At 42.2% G+C, this 14,325-nt stretch overlaps 1 protein-coding gene across 1 annotated transcript in view; it reads right to left on the bottom strand.

Moving 5' to 3' along the window:
- Positions 1-14,325, bottom strand: part of PTPRT (protein tyrosine phosphatase receptor type T) — a gene marked incomplete at both ends in the record, with an annotated part of 444,837 nt that overhangs the window by 87,019 nt on the left and 343,493 nt on the right. The window contains one exon of the mRNA XM_084296820.1: positions 4,434-4,707. Coding sequence (XP_084152946.1) covers positions 4,434-4,707 — 274 coding nt within the window. The remainder of the gene's footprint in view (positions 1-4,433; positions 4,708-14,325) is intronic.

The following is a 14,325-nucleotide window of genomic DNA, read 5'->3' as shown; positions in this document are numbered from 1 at the left end:
AATGGTTTGGACTTTCATTATTTACAACAGAAAGTTATTTCAAGCATATTTAGTTAATCATTGATTACCCGTGTCTCCCAAACGTGAGGGCGATTACAGGATTTTATTCACAGAACTAGTACAACTACCAAGAAAACTCTCAGGCCCACATCTTATGGCCCAAGATGGCCAGCTGGATGTGGAAACAAGGGCTTACAAAGAGTGATGTGTATCCACAGCTGCTTCATTTCTGCCCCAGAAGCCACAACATGACAGTAAGGAGCCGTAAACAACATTGGACAAAATTGTACACCTGAAATCCCACTGAACTCCGAGCTCCTCAGAGCCGGTCGACTGCTGGCAAAAGCAACGTAGGCAGCCTTGGTACCACACTGGTTTTCAGAGTAGGGCTCGTGCTGAACTGCAGTACCTCACTGGCTTTTTGTGGGCCATCTCCACAGGGATCAATGTCACCTCCCTGCTGGCAGCTCTACCCATACCTCCAAAATCATCCACAAGAAGTATGCTGTATGCTGTGAGCAGACCTGTCAGCATCCAGAAATCCAGCCTGAAGTCCCCTGGCAATAATGAACTGCCCGATTGTGCATGTAGTACAAGTCATTAGAGAGGAAAAAAATCAATGAGAAACTCTGTAGAGTCTATCATTCCTTCAAAAATAATATTCTCATTGATTCCCGTGGAGCTACTTTTCACAATTCTGGCCTGAAAACATCATTCACCTGTTGGACCACCAGGCTGCAGGAGCAGCTGGCATCATCCTCCACATCATCTCCAGCTGCGTTACAAAGGCTCCTGCCGCATCTCCCATTTCGAGGAAAAATGGCCAAAGGTTATTGATTGCAACTGTGCCATTACGGATTTCATTTTAACTCAATGAGGTAAAATGCAGCAACTAGGGAAAGGATTTCTAGGAAGCTCCATTTTCTGAGCTGCTCAAAAATTCAGGCAGGCTTCAGAGCAGCGAAAAATCCTCCCCACCTGAGTGTGTTTGCTGGATCACTAACCAGAAACGGCCACCCACAACAGCTCAGATAAGAAACATGGGCAATATTTAGCTTTGACTATTAAGCCTGTATCCGGACAAGAGCAGATAAGGGGTGTCAGGGTGTTGCCACCCAAGCCTCACCTTTCAGAGGACAAACACTGCAAGGGCTGGTGCTTTAAAGGGGCTGAGTATGGGGCGGTTTTACAGGCACGGCCAGCTTCACGCTCTGTCAGCCAGCCATCTGTAGCAGGTGGCACTCAAACAGCAAACGTCCTTTAACTACCTGGATGGAGGGGACGGCGTGTGTGCAGGTCCTGCCAGAGGACAGCAAGGCCAGTTGTCTGCTCCTTCTGTGTCCCTTCATGTACTAACTGCTCCTAACAAATAACCAGGAACTATTCGTGCTTCTCACCCACCCTGCTGCAAAGCCCGGAGTTTCTGTTTACTTTTTCTCTTTTTTTTTTTCGTCCCCCTCTTAAACTCTGACATTTTTCAGTTCAGCATCTGGCTTTCAACAGCCCAGGAGGGAAATTCACAGGATTTGGAAGAGTTTTGTACAACAAAGCAGAAAACTACTTTGGTCCACACATGCTCTATTCAGACCCTTGTCTGGAAGCAACACCACACTGACCACGTTTCATGCAACTGTCCACAGAATTCAGCAAGTTACAGCTATCTTATTCAGGCTCTCAAAAAACAAGTAAACACCGCACAAGAGAAGGCAGGAAAGCTCGTGATCTGATTTTGCAGCAATTTGCTACACTTGTTTTGCATCCAGCTGTTAATTATGTTCCTTTCAATGCAACAATCATGGCTAATGGCTACAGAGCAGACAAGAACACCAAATGAGCACAACCCTCCACGTATGGAGGAGATGAAACAATGCAGAATTCCCGTAACACCACTACCTCCTCCTAATCAAGCTTTTTGACCAAACACAGAATGTTTCCTCACATTAAGCTCCCCCTGGAACCCTACATTTCCAAAGGAAGACGTTACAGTTCACTGCACGAAGACTTCTCATTGCAAGTTCCAGGTGGGGAAAGAAGTTTCTTCATTCCAGGACTGTCAGTGATTAATGAAACTATACAATGTCCTAATTAAAAATCGAGTGGCAATGTTCTATTAAGTTTTTCATGTGCAAGGGAACATAAGGCTGTATTTTAATTGTGCTAAACTGTCACTATCTCAGATATTTTGCAGATGTGCAAAAAAAAAAAAAAAAAAGCCTTATCGAAGCCACAGATTTTGGTAGGCTTGATGAAGACTACAGTCAAAATAGCTCAGGTTGTTGAGCTAATTGAACACCCAGAAACTCTTAAATACATCATATACTTGTAAACAGCTCTGGGAATGAAAGCAAACTTATTATTTCTGGCTGCAAAACCCTGTATGCAAATCAGGCCCAAGTGTTTGAAATGTGGGCCTTAAGGATTCTGGCAAGAAAAATGAGGTTCCACAGCTACTCATCTGCAGACTCAGACTGCACTCTGGGACAATTCATCTCTATTTTTCCCAGTACCTCTGCACTTCGAGGACACGTACCCATATACTGCACTAATATGAATTAGTAACACAAGAGACAATTGCTTGCTCAGCTGTGTATGGGTTTGCTGTACTTCTTATCCATACCCTCACAAGCTATTAATTGCTGCATAGACTTAATTACTTAAGCCTAAAAGGTCCTTTACAGCCTTATGTTCCTATCTGAACAGCCCAAGCAAGCCACACTTTTCTGAGTCCTTATGACCTTGTACATACAGTGTGGTGCAACCTGTCAGCTACAGAGCTCCAGAAAAAGCAGGAGCTGCACATTATTGCTGCCTTAATCCAGAATGCCAAGGGAAGCCTACATTTCCATTCATATTACCCAGTTATGGCATATTATATTGTACTTGAGCAAATAAAGGGTTTTTTTCCTTCCCTGGGGATCCATTCACTAGCAATTAACTATCACATAAGGGGGAACTAACTAGACACAGAGAGACATGTACATATATTTCACAATTTCCTTTATAAAGGCAAATCCAAAATTGAATTAATTGAGTAGTGCTGAATGGAAACCGTACCAACTAGAAGGGAAACCAAGGTGAAAAACAGCACAGTATTGAAGAGATTTGTGCTTGTCAGCCACACAGCAGAAACTCTGCAGGAGAATAGTGATAAATGGAGGCAGTAAAACAGCAAGATATGTTGTGAGCACTCATTGGCATTGCTAGCCTGCTAAACAACGCACAGTTCTCTGTGATGTGTGGCTGTCTTTTGGGCATAAAAGACACTATCCCAAGTCGAGATCAAAGCCTACACCATTCACCTTTGACTGACTTCTCTAATTTTGTTCTTTCAGAGGTGATGTCTTAGAGAATTTACCCAGGTAAAAACTGGATTCATGAATGCACTGCCAAACGTGCTAATGACACAGTCAGCAGCCCAACGTCCTGACGACAGGTTAATGCTGCCTCTTCAGAAGGCTGGAGTGTCAATTTGTAGCATGTATGTGATAACAAAAACCGATTAGGGGAGTCAAAGGGGAGGAAGGAGAATGACTGGACTGAATCTGGCCTGTACACCGTTAGCAGAGCAGACCTGCAGCAGGGGAGTTAAAAGAGAAGGTCACAAACTACTTTAGGCTGGAATAAAAGAATTTAAGTGGGAAAAGAGCCCTTCAGTTTTCCTATGACTGTACCTGTTGGGCATGATGTGTGTGGCATTTGAGTCTGAGAACAGAGCAGACTGTTTCCAAGGCCAGGCTGGATGGGGCTGGGGGCAGCGCTGGATGGGCTTTAAGGTCCCTTCCAACCCAAACCATTCTGTGATCCTATAAAGTCTCCATTTTTAACTTCATATCACAGAATAAGTATATGTAAAAATATAGTCAAGGATATCCCAAGGGACTAAGAAAAGACATGTGCATAGTTCCCTCTGCAGTGCAACTTACATTTCACTCAAGCTGAAAATCTCAACCATAACTGCAAAATTACGGTGCAACCAAACACAGGCTACAAGGTAATCCAACTTCATAGCTTTTGGGTAGTTCTCGTTTCTCGTTTGGGTAGTTCTTCGATTTTTCTTGAAAAATCACAAGCACGGTGAGTTGATGATTGCCAGGATGAAGCAGTTATGTTTTTTCATAAGGACAATAGCTCCTACTCTAACATTAATGCAACTGCAAGGAAAAAAAAAAATCTAAACAATTCACTTCATAAACCAGGTGCCCTTTTCATCGCCTGGCTCCCCTACAGGTTTCTCATTGCATCCAGGCATCACAGAGAGGCTTGAATTAAGGACGGCACATGAATGAATGAAGCACATTTAATTTTCATCAAATTCCTGCAAAAGGGTGGTAATGAGGATTTAAACTGGCATCTGATGGAGAGGGAAGGAGAAAGGTGGGGAGGGTAGAGGTAACCATTTGTACAGATCCAGATTCATTTTTTTCTGCACTTACTCCATTTGCCTTGCTTAGAGCCTGGAAGTATATGCTGTAGCTCTTCAGGGGAGAAAGCGGGGCGTTCCAGTAGCCATTGTAGGTCTTGTTGTCGCCCACCGTGAACGGCTGCGTGACGGGCAGGTTGATGGGCTTCAGCTCGGCTGCAAAGTAGTGCGGGGAGTCCAAGCTGGAAGCGTTCTTGTAGCTGACGGGGACAGAGAAGCATTCAATGATGTCCGCAGCTCTCCGGGCTTTCTGCAGCTTCTCCTCCTTGACAACAAGCTGGTAGACACTAAGAGAGCAGGGGGAGAGAGGAAGGTGAGATTAGAGCCCTGTGAGCCTTAGGTATCAAGGTTTCCAACAACAAAAGCAAATGGGAAAGCAACAAAAACTCAGCTAGGGCATGACAGCAAACAGCTCTTGGCACCCCGTAAGAGGGGCAGCTGCTGTTATGTGGGCACGTAGCTGGTTCACTTGCTCTGTTGATTTAGTGAAAGTCAGAAAAGACTTCAATCACATCACACTTTGGGAAAAGGAGTAACTACCACAACATCCAGTCAACAGCAAACTTTTAATGTGCTGAATATTAGAAAGCAGATTGTCTCCTTTCCAGCTACCAGGTTGAAATGTGAATTGTTGGCTTGGCCCAATGGTGACTGCATTGGAGGGGGGCATCCACAAGTGGCAATGTCCACAGGTTGTCAGCTCCCTTTTGAAACAATTTCAGTGTGCAAGAACCATTTCAGACAAACAAAAAAGTGTCCCATAACTTCTAAGACTTCTATTTCTGGCTCTGCCTCACATCTCTTTTTGAGATATAGCCTGGAATAAGAAGTTCTCTAACAGTAATTCCTGGTGTGCAAGTCTCCTCCTACATCACTAAAAGGCTGGTTTATATAGCAGCTTATATGAGCAGGTGGCTTCATCTCTCTTCCAATTCACTTTTGTTTCAGGAAACAACAGCAGCTCTTGATATTCTTTCCAGCTCTATGAAATGTTAATACTTTTCGATTTCTGCTAAGCCTTTGGTCTGTATGATACGTAATAGCAATCTTGTCATTTCTAGCTTACTCCTGCAGGCTCAAGGAGGTTGCATTCAAATGCACTCTGCTTTTTCCGCAGACAGTTAACAAAGCCCTTTACTTCAGTGCTGCTACAGCTGAGGCAGGTTTACTGTCTGCTTAACACCTCTCAGCCCTTTGACAAAGAAAGATAGCGCCGCAGTCATTTTACTTTTTGTCAGGGTATTCACATACACAGCCCTCACCTGTCTGTGTCAGACTGGTCCTTTGTTTAGCTGGACAGGGGAGATCGATTAAAAGATTGGAAACAGCCAGCAGCGGATCCCTGTCCCTGCTTTAACAGGCTCATTGTTGCGGGAAGATTGGTGTGAAAAATTCCTAGCATAGTAATGGCTCACCAGTGCTTCTGTGGGAAGCAAAGTTCTGGCACCTTCAGCAAGCAGGAGGGAAACAAAACCTTGTTCGTGGTTTCGAACCCACTATTATTTCAGGACTGCGGGTATCTGGCACGCTCACTGCTCACAATGAGGAGGTCAGCGAATCATTTGGCAAACTTGCAGCAAAGCAGGCTCCCACTGCTAGACACGAAAGCAAATAATCTTTACAAATATCACCAATTTATGAATCGCTTACAATTTAAACTGTCCTCGTGTAGGCTGCTTAGGATGCTATTAATGTTCGCTAATGCAGCAGGAGCACCCACCAGCCATACAGACTGCAGTCTTTACTGATGCCCTGTCAGTGCTTTGGAAGACTTTCCTCAATCCTGCTGTTATAGGAAGTCTTAATAAAATATTTTAAACCTTCTCTGGTGTTTATTTGCTGATTTCTAAAATGATAATCAGGTTTCTCAGCAACACTATGTATCCTCATCGAGGGCGTAGTAGGAGATGTAAGAAAAAGCCTGTTTAACTTAAACCTAAACCTTAGCAATAGGAACTTGTAGTTTGCCATTTTGGACACCCTTTACTAAGAGGCTATCTGCAGATTCATATTCTCACACTTCACTTTGGCAATAGTAATCTACATTGCCGCCAAACAAAAGGAAGCTTTTTTTTTTTTTTTTTTTCTGACAAAAGCATGCAAAATTGTGGCAGACCTTCCTATTGGCATTTGCCACATGCCTTCTTACCTAAGAAGCGGTTGTTTTCTGCTGTATACAATCATAAAAGTCTGTCTTTGCCAGTTATAGAAGAAGTTTTCTGTGTAATACACAGGCGTATATAAATCATCATATAAACATAATAAAATCTCCTTTGAGCCTAGACATGGGCCAAGGGTTCCCTCTTCCTACCTCCCCATCCCTGCAGTGTCCAAAGGACAGCCTCGTTCTCTTTGTTACCCCCCTTGCATGTGGTGAGCCCACAAACCTCTCTCTTTTAGAAGGGGAAGCTCCCAGGGACATTAGTAGCCGGACAAATGAACTCCTTCCATAATCAGAGAACTTGCTCATCTTTGAAGACATTCTCGGTTTCACCCCTGACCGTTCCCATACCTACTCCACTATTACATGCGGTTTTTATCATGAGCAACAGCTTTGATGCACACTGAACCTAATAACAAATACTCTTTTGCCTCTATTCGTTCACATTTTAGCTTTCCTACTTAGCCATTAATGCATATTTCTTCCTTTCATGAGGACAACTCACCCTTTTAATGACCTGAAATTTTACTTCTTATTTTTAATGTTTGTTTTTTTTTTTTCTTTTGGAATCTTTTCAGATGTCTCTGGAAGCATAACAGCACGTTCATGAGCATTCAACTGAAATGTAATAGATATCCCATTTGTGTTCACGTTAAAACACCATTAATCTCCTGCTCGAATACTGCCTTCTTTTCCTGTGAAACAAGTATTTGAGCCAGCATTGCTGTCATTATTCCCTCTGTCTAAAAAACTACTCTCTGGTGAAACAGAATGAGTTACTGATTGCATTACTTTGCATTTTTTTCCCCTGTGCCCTAGCTCACATCACCTGATACAGCACTCGTACCTCTGTGCCCTACCTGCTTGACTCAGTGACCATCATCCTTCAGCCTCACTCTTCTCAGGCTCTCCGTTATCTGTAGTGGTCAATCGGGCACTCCCAAAGGTCAAGTGGCCAAAAGAGAGGCCACTCTCAAAGATTCAAAGATTACTCTGCACTGAAGATACTCTGGGAAATTGTTCCTTTACCAAATGACTACTCTGTGTCTCATTTTTTGATCCAGATATTTTGATCCAGTCCCTCCACAACTGCAGGATTCACAATTCAACCCTAGCTAGTAAACAGACAAGCACAGTTTTTGTTTTGCTTTTCTGCCATATTTTTGTTTTCCAGGTTATGTTTTTTTCCTCATGTCTTTTTTTTATTTTTATTTTTATTTTTTTTTTTACCTAGGAGCAGAATTTTCCTGAACTGCCTTCAGGACATTTCCAGGTATCAGCTTCTCTGCATTAAACAGCGAGCTGCTGTAAGGCACATCGAGGGGTTACGTGCCTGCTACCAGCAGCACTAAGGTTCCCTCCTGCTTGCCTTTCCATGGGAACAAAAAGCCAATGATCCTACAACCAAACAACATTCCTGTGGGAATTCTGGGTAGCAAGCATGATGGCCAAACCATGTGCATTACCACAATAATTCCTAAAAGAGCAAAAGTAATTCAACTTTGCTCAGCAGATGATAACTTTCCGTGACAGATCGTGACCCCTAAGATTGCAGCCAAGCTCTAACTCAAAATAAACTCCGTAAGTATGATCTGCCCTTTTGGTCTGCAAAAGCACTTCAGCTGCAGACCCATTTCTGTTTCGATGCCGAGCAGGGTCAACTATTTGCAGCTTGTTACGACCGACAATTTTGCAATACACAGCATTGTGATTACAAGCAAGGAAAGAGGAGTACTTCTCCAAAAAGAAGTGCTAGATGGAAGGCAAAAAGGGGGCAATGGAAATACTGCGGAGATATCCAAACTATTCTATTAGCTCTTATTCTGGCTACCAGGTAGGCAGTAACATAGATCTCCTGGGGCTCTCCTCCTCTCAAGCTTCAAAGCTACTGCTTCCAGCCAGAATCAGCTAACACTGCTTTCATAGCAGGAATCAATACATCAGTTGAAAATGCCCAGCTGGATAAAAGAAAGTTTCACTGTCATACATTGAAATTATATTAAAAGAGACAACAAAAGCAGAGCATTAAAACTAGCAATACCACATAACAACTTCAGTACCAATAAACTGGAAGCAGGCACCGTTAAACTTACTATTTCATTTTAATTTTTAATATTCAGGCGCATTTGCAAACACTGCAATCAAAGGCACACATCTGCATGCTGCAGGGGAACAGAAGCAGGGGTCTTGCCTTCCTAGCGCTAAGCTACTCCGAGCCACCTCACTGCAAACAAGCAACACTGTTATCCTCATAAATGGCAAGAAAAGAATGGTTTCCAGATATCCATAGCTTTGCTCTCGAGAGAAAACTCTCTAGGGATTCTCAAATCCGGGCCGCTAATCGAATGCCTGACTTCCTGAAAGGCTGGAGAGCTCACTGCCCTGTTGTGCAGCTGCACACACTTATTAGAAAAGGAGGCCAAAACTGACTTCCCTGATAAATCTCACAGGTTTTATATAGATAAAACCACATTACTTTAATAGAAGCTTTTTAAAGTTTTTGACAGCTCCATTCTAAATCACTGATAAAAGCACCAGCCATAATGGTCGCCACAGCACAAATGTTGTCTGCAGAGGAAGAAAATGTGCTCTTATCATCATCTACGAGGTAATCTCTTAAATTTTGAGTTCTCTATTCAGTGTAGAAGCACAAGTGTGGATAATCAACATTCCAAATCACAGCCCCGTCTCTGTGCTACTGAGAGATCTCTGAGCTCTGTTAGACTTCGCTTTCCCCTGCCCTTTTCTTTTTGTGCTGCTTGCAGCACGATTTGAGGATGGTCTGAGGAAACAATTGTCCAGAAATCTAACCGTGGATTTAAACCAGACTCAAGTTTTGGATGTATGATGCACATGAATGCGGGAGGAAAAGCTGTATCAGAGCTTTCCATAAAGTATTTGACATCTGGTCTGCGCTCTTCGGTATCCTAGCATGTTAGTTAATTAATGATAATTAATACCATTTCTTCCTAATATTACAGTGACCTCTTCACCTGACTTATTAACGCTTTAAAGAAACAATGCTTCAGCAGTTAAGCACTTCATGTGGACCCATTTTTGTATTGAATTTTCTTAAATTTAAAAGATTTAATATTTTTTTCATTTAATTTTAATATTTAACACACAAACACATTACCAGCTGTATATTATTTCCAACAGTATTTTCTCCTGGGGAACAAAAACAAGTGGCAATTAGTACAGCCTGATTTTGCAATGCATTTTTCGCAGATGATTGTGAGCAAGCATTGTAGTTCGCCCCACAGAGAGCAGGGACTTCTCATTTTTAGTTCAAATTAATGCAGTATTTTCAGGATAACTGTCTGACAGGCTACAGGAAATAAGACAGCACCAAACGGTAGTGGTTTCCTTATTAATAGTTATGTTAATTCAAAGATGAAGGACATAAAAGGGCAAATGAATGGGGCAAGTCTTTTCCATCCTAATAGCTGTGCCAGCTCAGACTGAAGGCACACAGCAGCCCACGTGGAGCTATACATTGCATTTCCCTTGTGGCACCTCTTCTGTAGAATTAGCACACGCAGCACTTCTGAAAAGGTTACCCAAACACATGAAAATCAACCCCAAATACTGTCTGACCAATCTGTGAGACTTAACGCTGCACAGAGATGAGCATAAAGAGTGCATACAAACAGGGGCAAAGGCGTGATAATTAGAAGGGCCAACAGCCAATCCAGCTTCTTTCCTCCAATTCACGATGGAAGTTTTTTTAAGATTCATACTCTTAAGACCACGGGAGTATTCTCAGCATACATACCGGTTCACACCCTCGGTGCATATCACACAGAAACCCCAGACACTGCGGGCTGATTTCCCGCTGTGGAGGCCTCCCAACCCACAGGAGGCAGAGAGAACGCCGGGCTGACCAGACACGAAGCCTCGCTGGAAACACTCCCTGAAATCCCCCCTTGGACCAACTTCCTTGCGTGACATTTAAACATGGCAGTCCTGATCCCAAAAAGCCAAACTTTCATTTTCAGATTGACAGTTATGGCAAAGCACCCACGCTACAGGTACTCATGTTAGCTTCTTTCCTTATCATTTAACTTAATGCTCTAGTAAATTTGGTTGAACCAATTTAAGTTCAGTGCCTTTATTCTGTCAGCAAGGAGCCATCTCCCAGGATAATACTGGGATGAGAGGGTTGATGTGGTGCCTGAGCCTCCATTTAGCACTTTGGTTAACTATTGCATGTGCATATGCTTACTTTATGGCCAAGTTGATTTCAGTGATGCAAACTGAGATGGAAAGGTAGCATCAACGTCTTTATTTTTGGTTTCTTAAAGGTACCTATTAAAAACCTGAATTCTGCCACAAAGGCAGCAAGAAGCAAGATTGCACCACCCACAAAAAGGAGAGCTCATTGCAGTCACACACAGAAAACAAAGGTTCTGGGGAAACTGAGTGATTCTGTGACCCAGAAACACTTCAGTATCCAGGCATACGTTTTCTCCTAATGGGAAATGTGATGAAATATAATAGGGATGGAAAATAGAAATATCATATAAAAATCTATCCGTTCTCCATAGAGCTCACTCTAAAAAAAGTAAAATTAAATAGTAAATGAGACCCTTCTTAAAGTATGCCCCCAGCCTTCCCATGAACTTGCGCAGAAGGGATTGTATAATAAATTCAACCAAAAAACACTAAGTCTAAAAAAGACTTATAGAACATAAGTGATTTTCTAATAAAATTTACAAGAACTGGATGTGTAACAGTCATAAAGCCAGCTGCTGAGTCCCACTGGTCTGAACATACTCCGCACCTACAGCTCCACGTTCCTTTGGGTATAAGGGTGAACATCTCCTCAGCAGCCTTCTCCCACAGCCTTGTAATCAAATGCTCAGGAATTAGAATCGACTCTGCAGACAGTTTCTAGGTTCAAACAAGTGCCAATATACGCCTGGGAATCGAGTTACCTGCTTCATACGTTCCAAAATTTCACCCTTAATATCTTCTGTGCACCTTTAATCAGAAGCTCTGAAACTAATCTACAAAACATAATGAACTGGGTTTCACAGCCATCTAGGATGTACATACAGGGACCCAATACACTGTTCTCCAATTTTCTCTCTATTTAGGGGCTGATTCTAACCCATTAAAATCAATTAAAGATTGCTATAATTTCCAAACGGCTTTGAAACAGCTCCACGCGGAACACAATATGCTGAAGTTAAGATTAGCTTTCAATAAACATTTTTATGCAAAAAATATGAAATAAAGATTTCCTGCAATGTCATCTCCTGCAATATACTTGGCTATTTCAAAGATTCCAAAACTAGTCCATTATGAATATTGGGCTGCACTGCCATCAATATAATCATTAAAAGAAATCAGCTTCTTGGCATCTGCAAGAAGGCATTCACAAAAATAAAGCTCATAATAGTGATGCTACTTGAGGAAATAGTCTCTCATATTGCAGTTATTACACGAGATCCTTCATTTTGAAGTTATTTTTGCGTGCTCTTTTAACACTCATTTAAATTAAACAACTCTTCTACTATATTCTCTGAAGTTGAAGAACACCAGGAAAACATCAGAATTCAGCCACATTAAAAAAAAAAAAAAAGGTAATTACTGACATTGCTATGGGGGGAAGGGAGGGGAAGAGGCTGAGATAGAGCCAGTAGTAATGCAATCCATTTAATCAAGAAGTCTGATAAGAGTCTCTTATTCACTCTCATATTCAGCTCAGCAGTCTAGATTTACTAGCCTTCTAAGGCATGTTTTACCCTGAAATTCATGAAACACAGGGTGGTGATTTCACACTTGGCTAACACTATGGTATTCTATCACTCCAAGCTTAGTTAAATTTCTACGGTGACTGAAATGGACACTAGAAAAAAGTAAGAAAGTTTAAAGTCTGAGCCTATCTCTGCATGCTCTGTGTAAAGAGAAGAGCCATGCTCCCATGCTGTCCCCAGCCAGAATATGTGATGTGACAGCTACCTGTGGGAGTAAGCGCACCGAGCGTCCTGCCCAGTGTCACACAGCATCAGGGGCACGTAAACAAATCCCCATATCCCTGTCCAATCTTCCACCCACCAGACAGCATGTCCTTTCTTATGCAGTTTGGAGTTTCCAGCCTGAACTCACGCTAATCCTAAACAGTCTTCAAAAGAAAGGCAAAATCAAAGACATGCTACTTCTGTGCATCCCCGGAGATGCGACCTGCAGAGATGGAGCAGCAGCAGTGCTAGGGAAGAGAGGTGACCTGGAGACAGCATCTCTCTTAAAAGTGTACCCCACAAAAGGGGCAACGCCTCATCGATCTTCCAAAACCTAAGCACATACAATGATGCTCTACATAAACAGCTATGTTGTGTGTCTGTATATATCTACATATATATATGTATAGATACATATACATATATGTATACACACATTAAAATTAGTGATTTCAACCTCATAATGTTCTACTCACCATTACTTCTAACAGTGACTAAAATCCTTTTGAGGAAGGACAAATATCTAAAGAAATCTAAAACCAGAAATATTTCCCTGCAGTTGTGAGCAGGTCTAATAATCACAGCAGTACCTGTGCATGGCAAACAAATGTGGTAGCACGCACAAAACGTAAACGCTTGTCAAGAAGACAACTGTATTGAGAGTCAGTATTTACAGACTAAAAGAAGGATTTGCGTGCTTAAAAACTCATTTTTTCCAGCTATAACATTTGGTCTCATAAAGATGCTAACCATACTCACAATATTGCCTTCTTTCCATCCCCAGACCACCAGAACACTGCAGCTGCATCTGTTTACCTGAATTATATATGCATCACTCTTTTAAATGCCTTAAATTCTCTCAGTTTAACCTTCCTGGAAATCATAGTAATAAAAAAGTAAAAAATAATAAAGAACCAGAGGGCATTTCAAAGCTCTGTGTTCCATTATCTCCACCATCTCCATAAACCTGACCTGGCTTGCAACACAGATTAGACATAATAGCTGCTGTTCCCCTGTGGAGCAGGCCCAGTCCCTATCTCTCCAGTTCAATGTTATTTTGTGCTGGCAGATTAAAGATAATGAGTGCAGACAGATATGGCTTTCGCTGCAACAGGAGCTAATGTGAGTGGCTTTGGAGGTGTTTTTTCCCTCCTGAACCACCTGCCATCTGTTTGATCTGGAGAAAAAAAACACACACAAACCTTTTGTGTTAATGTCGCTTAGCATTAAACAGGCATCGCTGACTGAGGTCTTACCATCCTCAGTGATCGCTCTGTTCTGAGACAAGAAGATAGCTGCAAGGACAAGAAGAGCCAAGGCAGTTCTTGAGCAGCCTGTGGGATAAGGCTCGGAGGTGGTCGTCCCTTCCCGGGACTACCCGGCGCGTTCTGCCATGTCCTTCAGAAAGGTGCTGGCTTGGACAAGGGATGGGTTATATTTGCACATGTTCTCAGTCGGAATGAGACTGGGCCATTTCCAATGGCTTCCATGAAATTAGGCCAATTTCCACACAGAAACAATCTAGGGTGCGTTTTGAAGTTTTTTCTCCATTTTACAGAGCCACAGTTACTAGACTACATAGGGAAAACTGATACATAAGAATCCAAAATACTTTTTTTATTTTATTTTTTTTTAACAGAACAATAGCATTTATTTATTTATTTATTGGCCTAAAAGGCTAAGAAAAACACAAACAAGGAGAACTCTCTCTGCTTCTAACCTCAGGAGAAGCTTCATTACTAGGTAAGGCCAACGCGGTCAGCTAACAGCCTACTGGC

Source organism: Netta rufina (genome assembly GCF_964035555.1).
Source record: "Netta rufina genome assembly, chromosome: 16".
Taxonomy (NCBI): domain Eukaryota; kingdom Metazoa; phylum Chordata; class Aves; order Anseriformes; family Anatidae; genus Netta; species Netta rufina.
The sequence above is the reverse complement of the archived record's forward strand: the minus strand, read 5'-3'. Positions and strand labels throughout refer to the sequence as shown.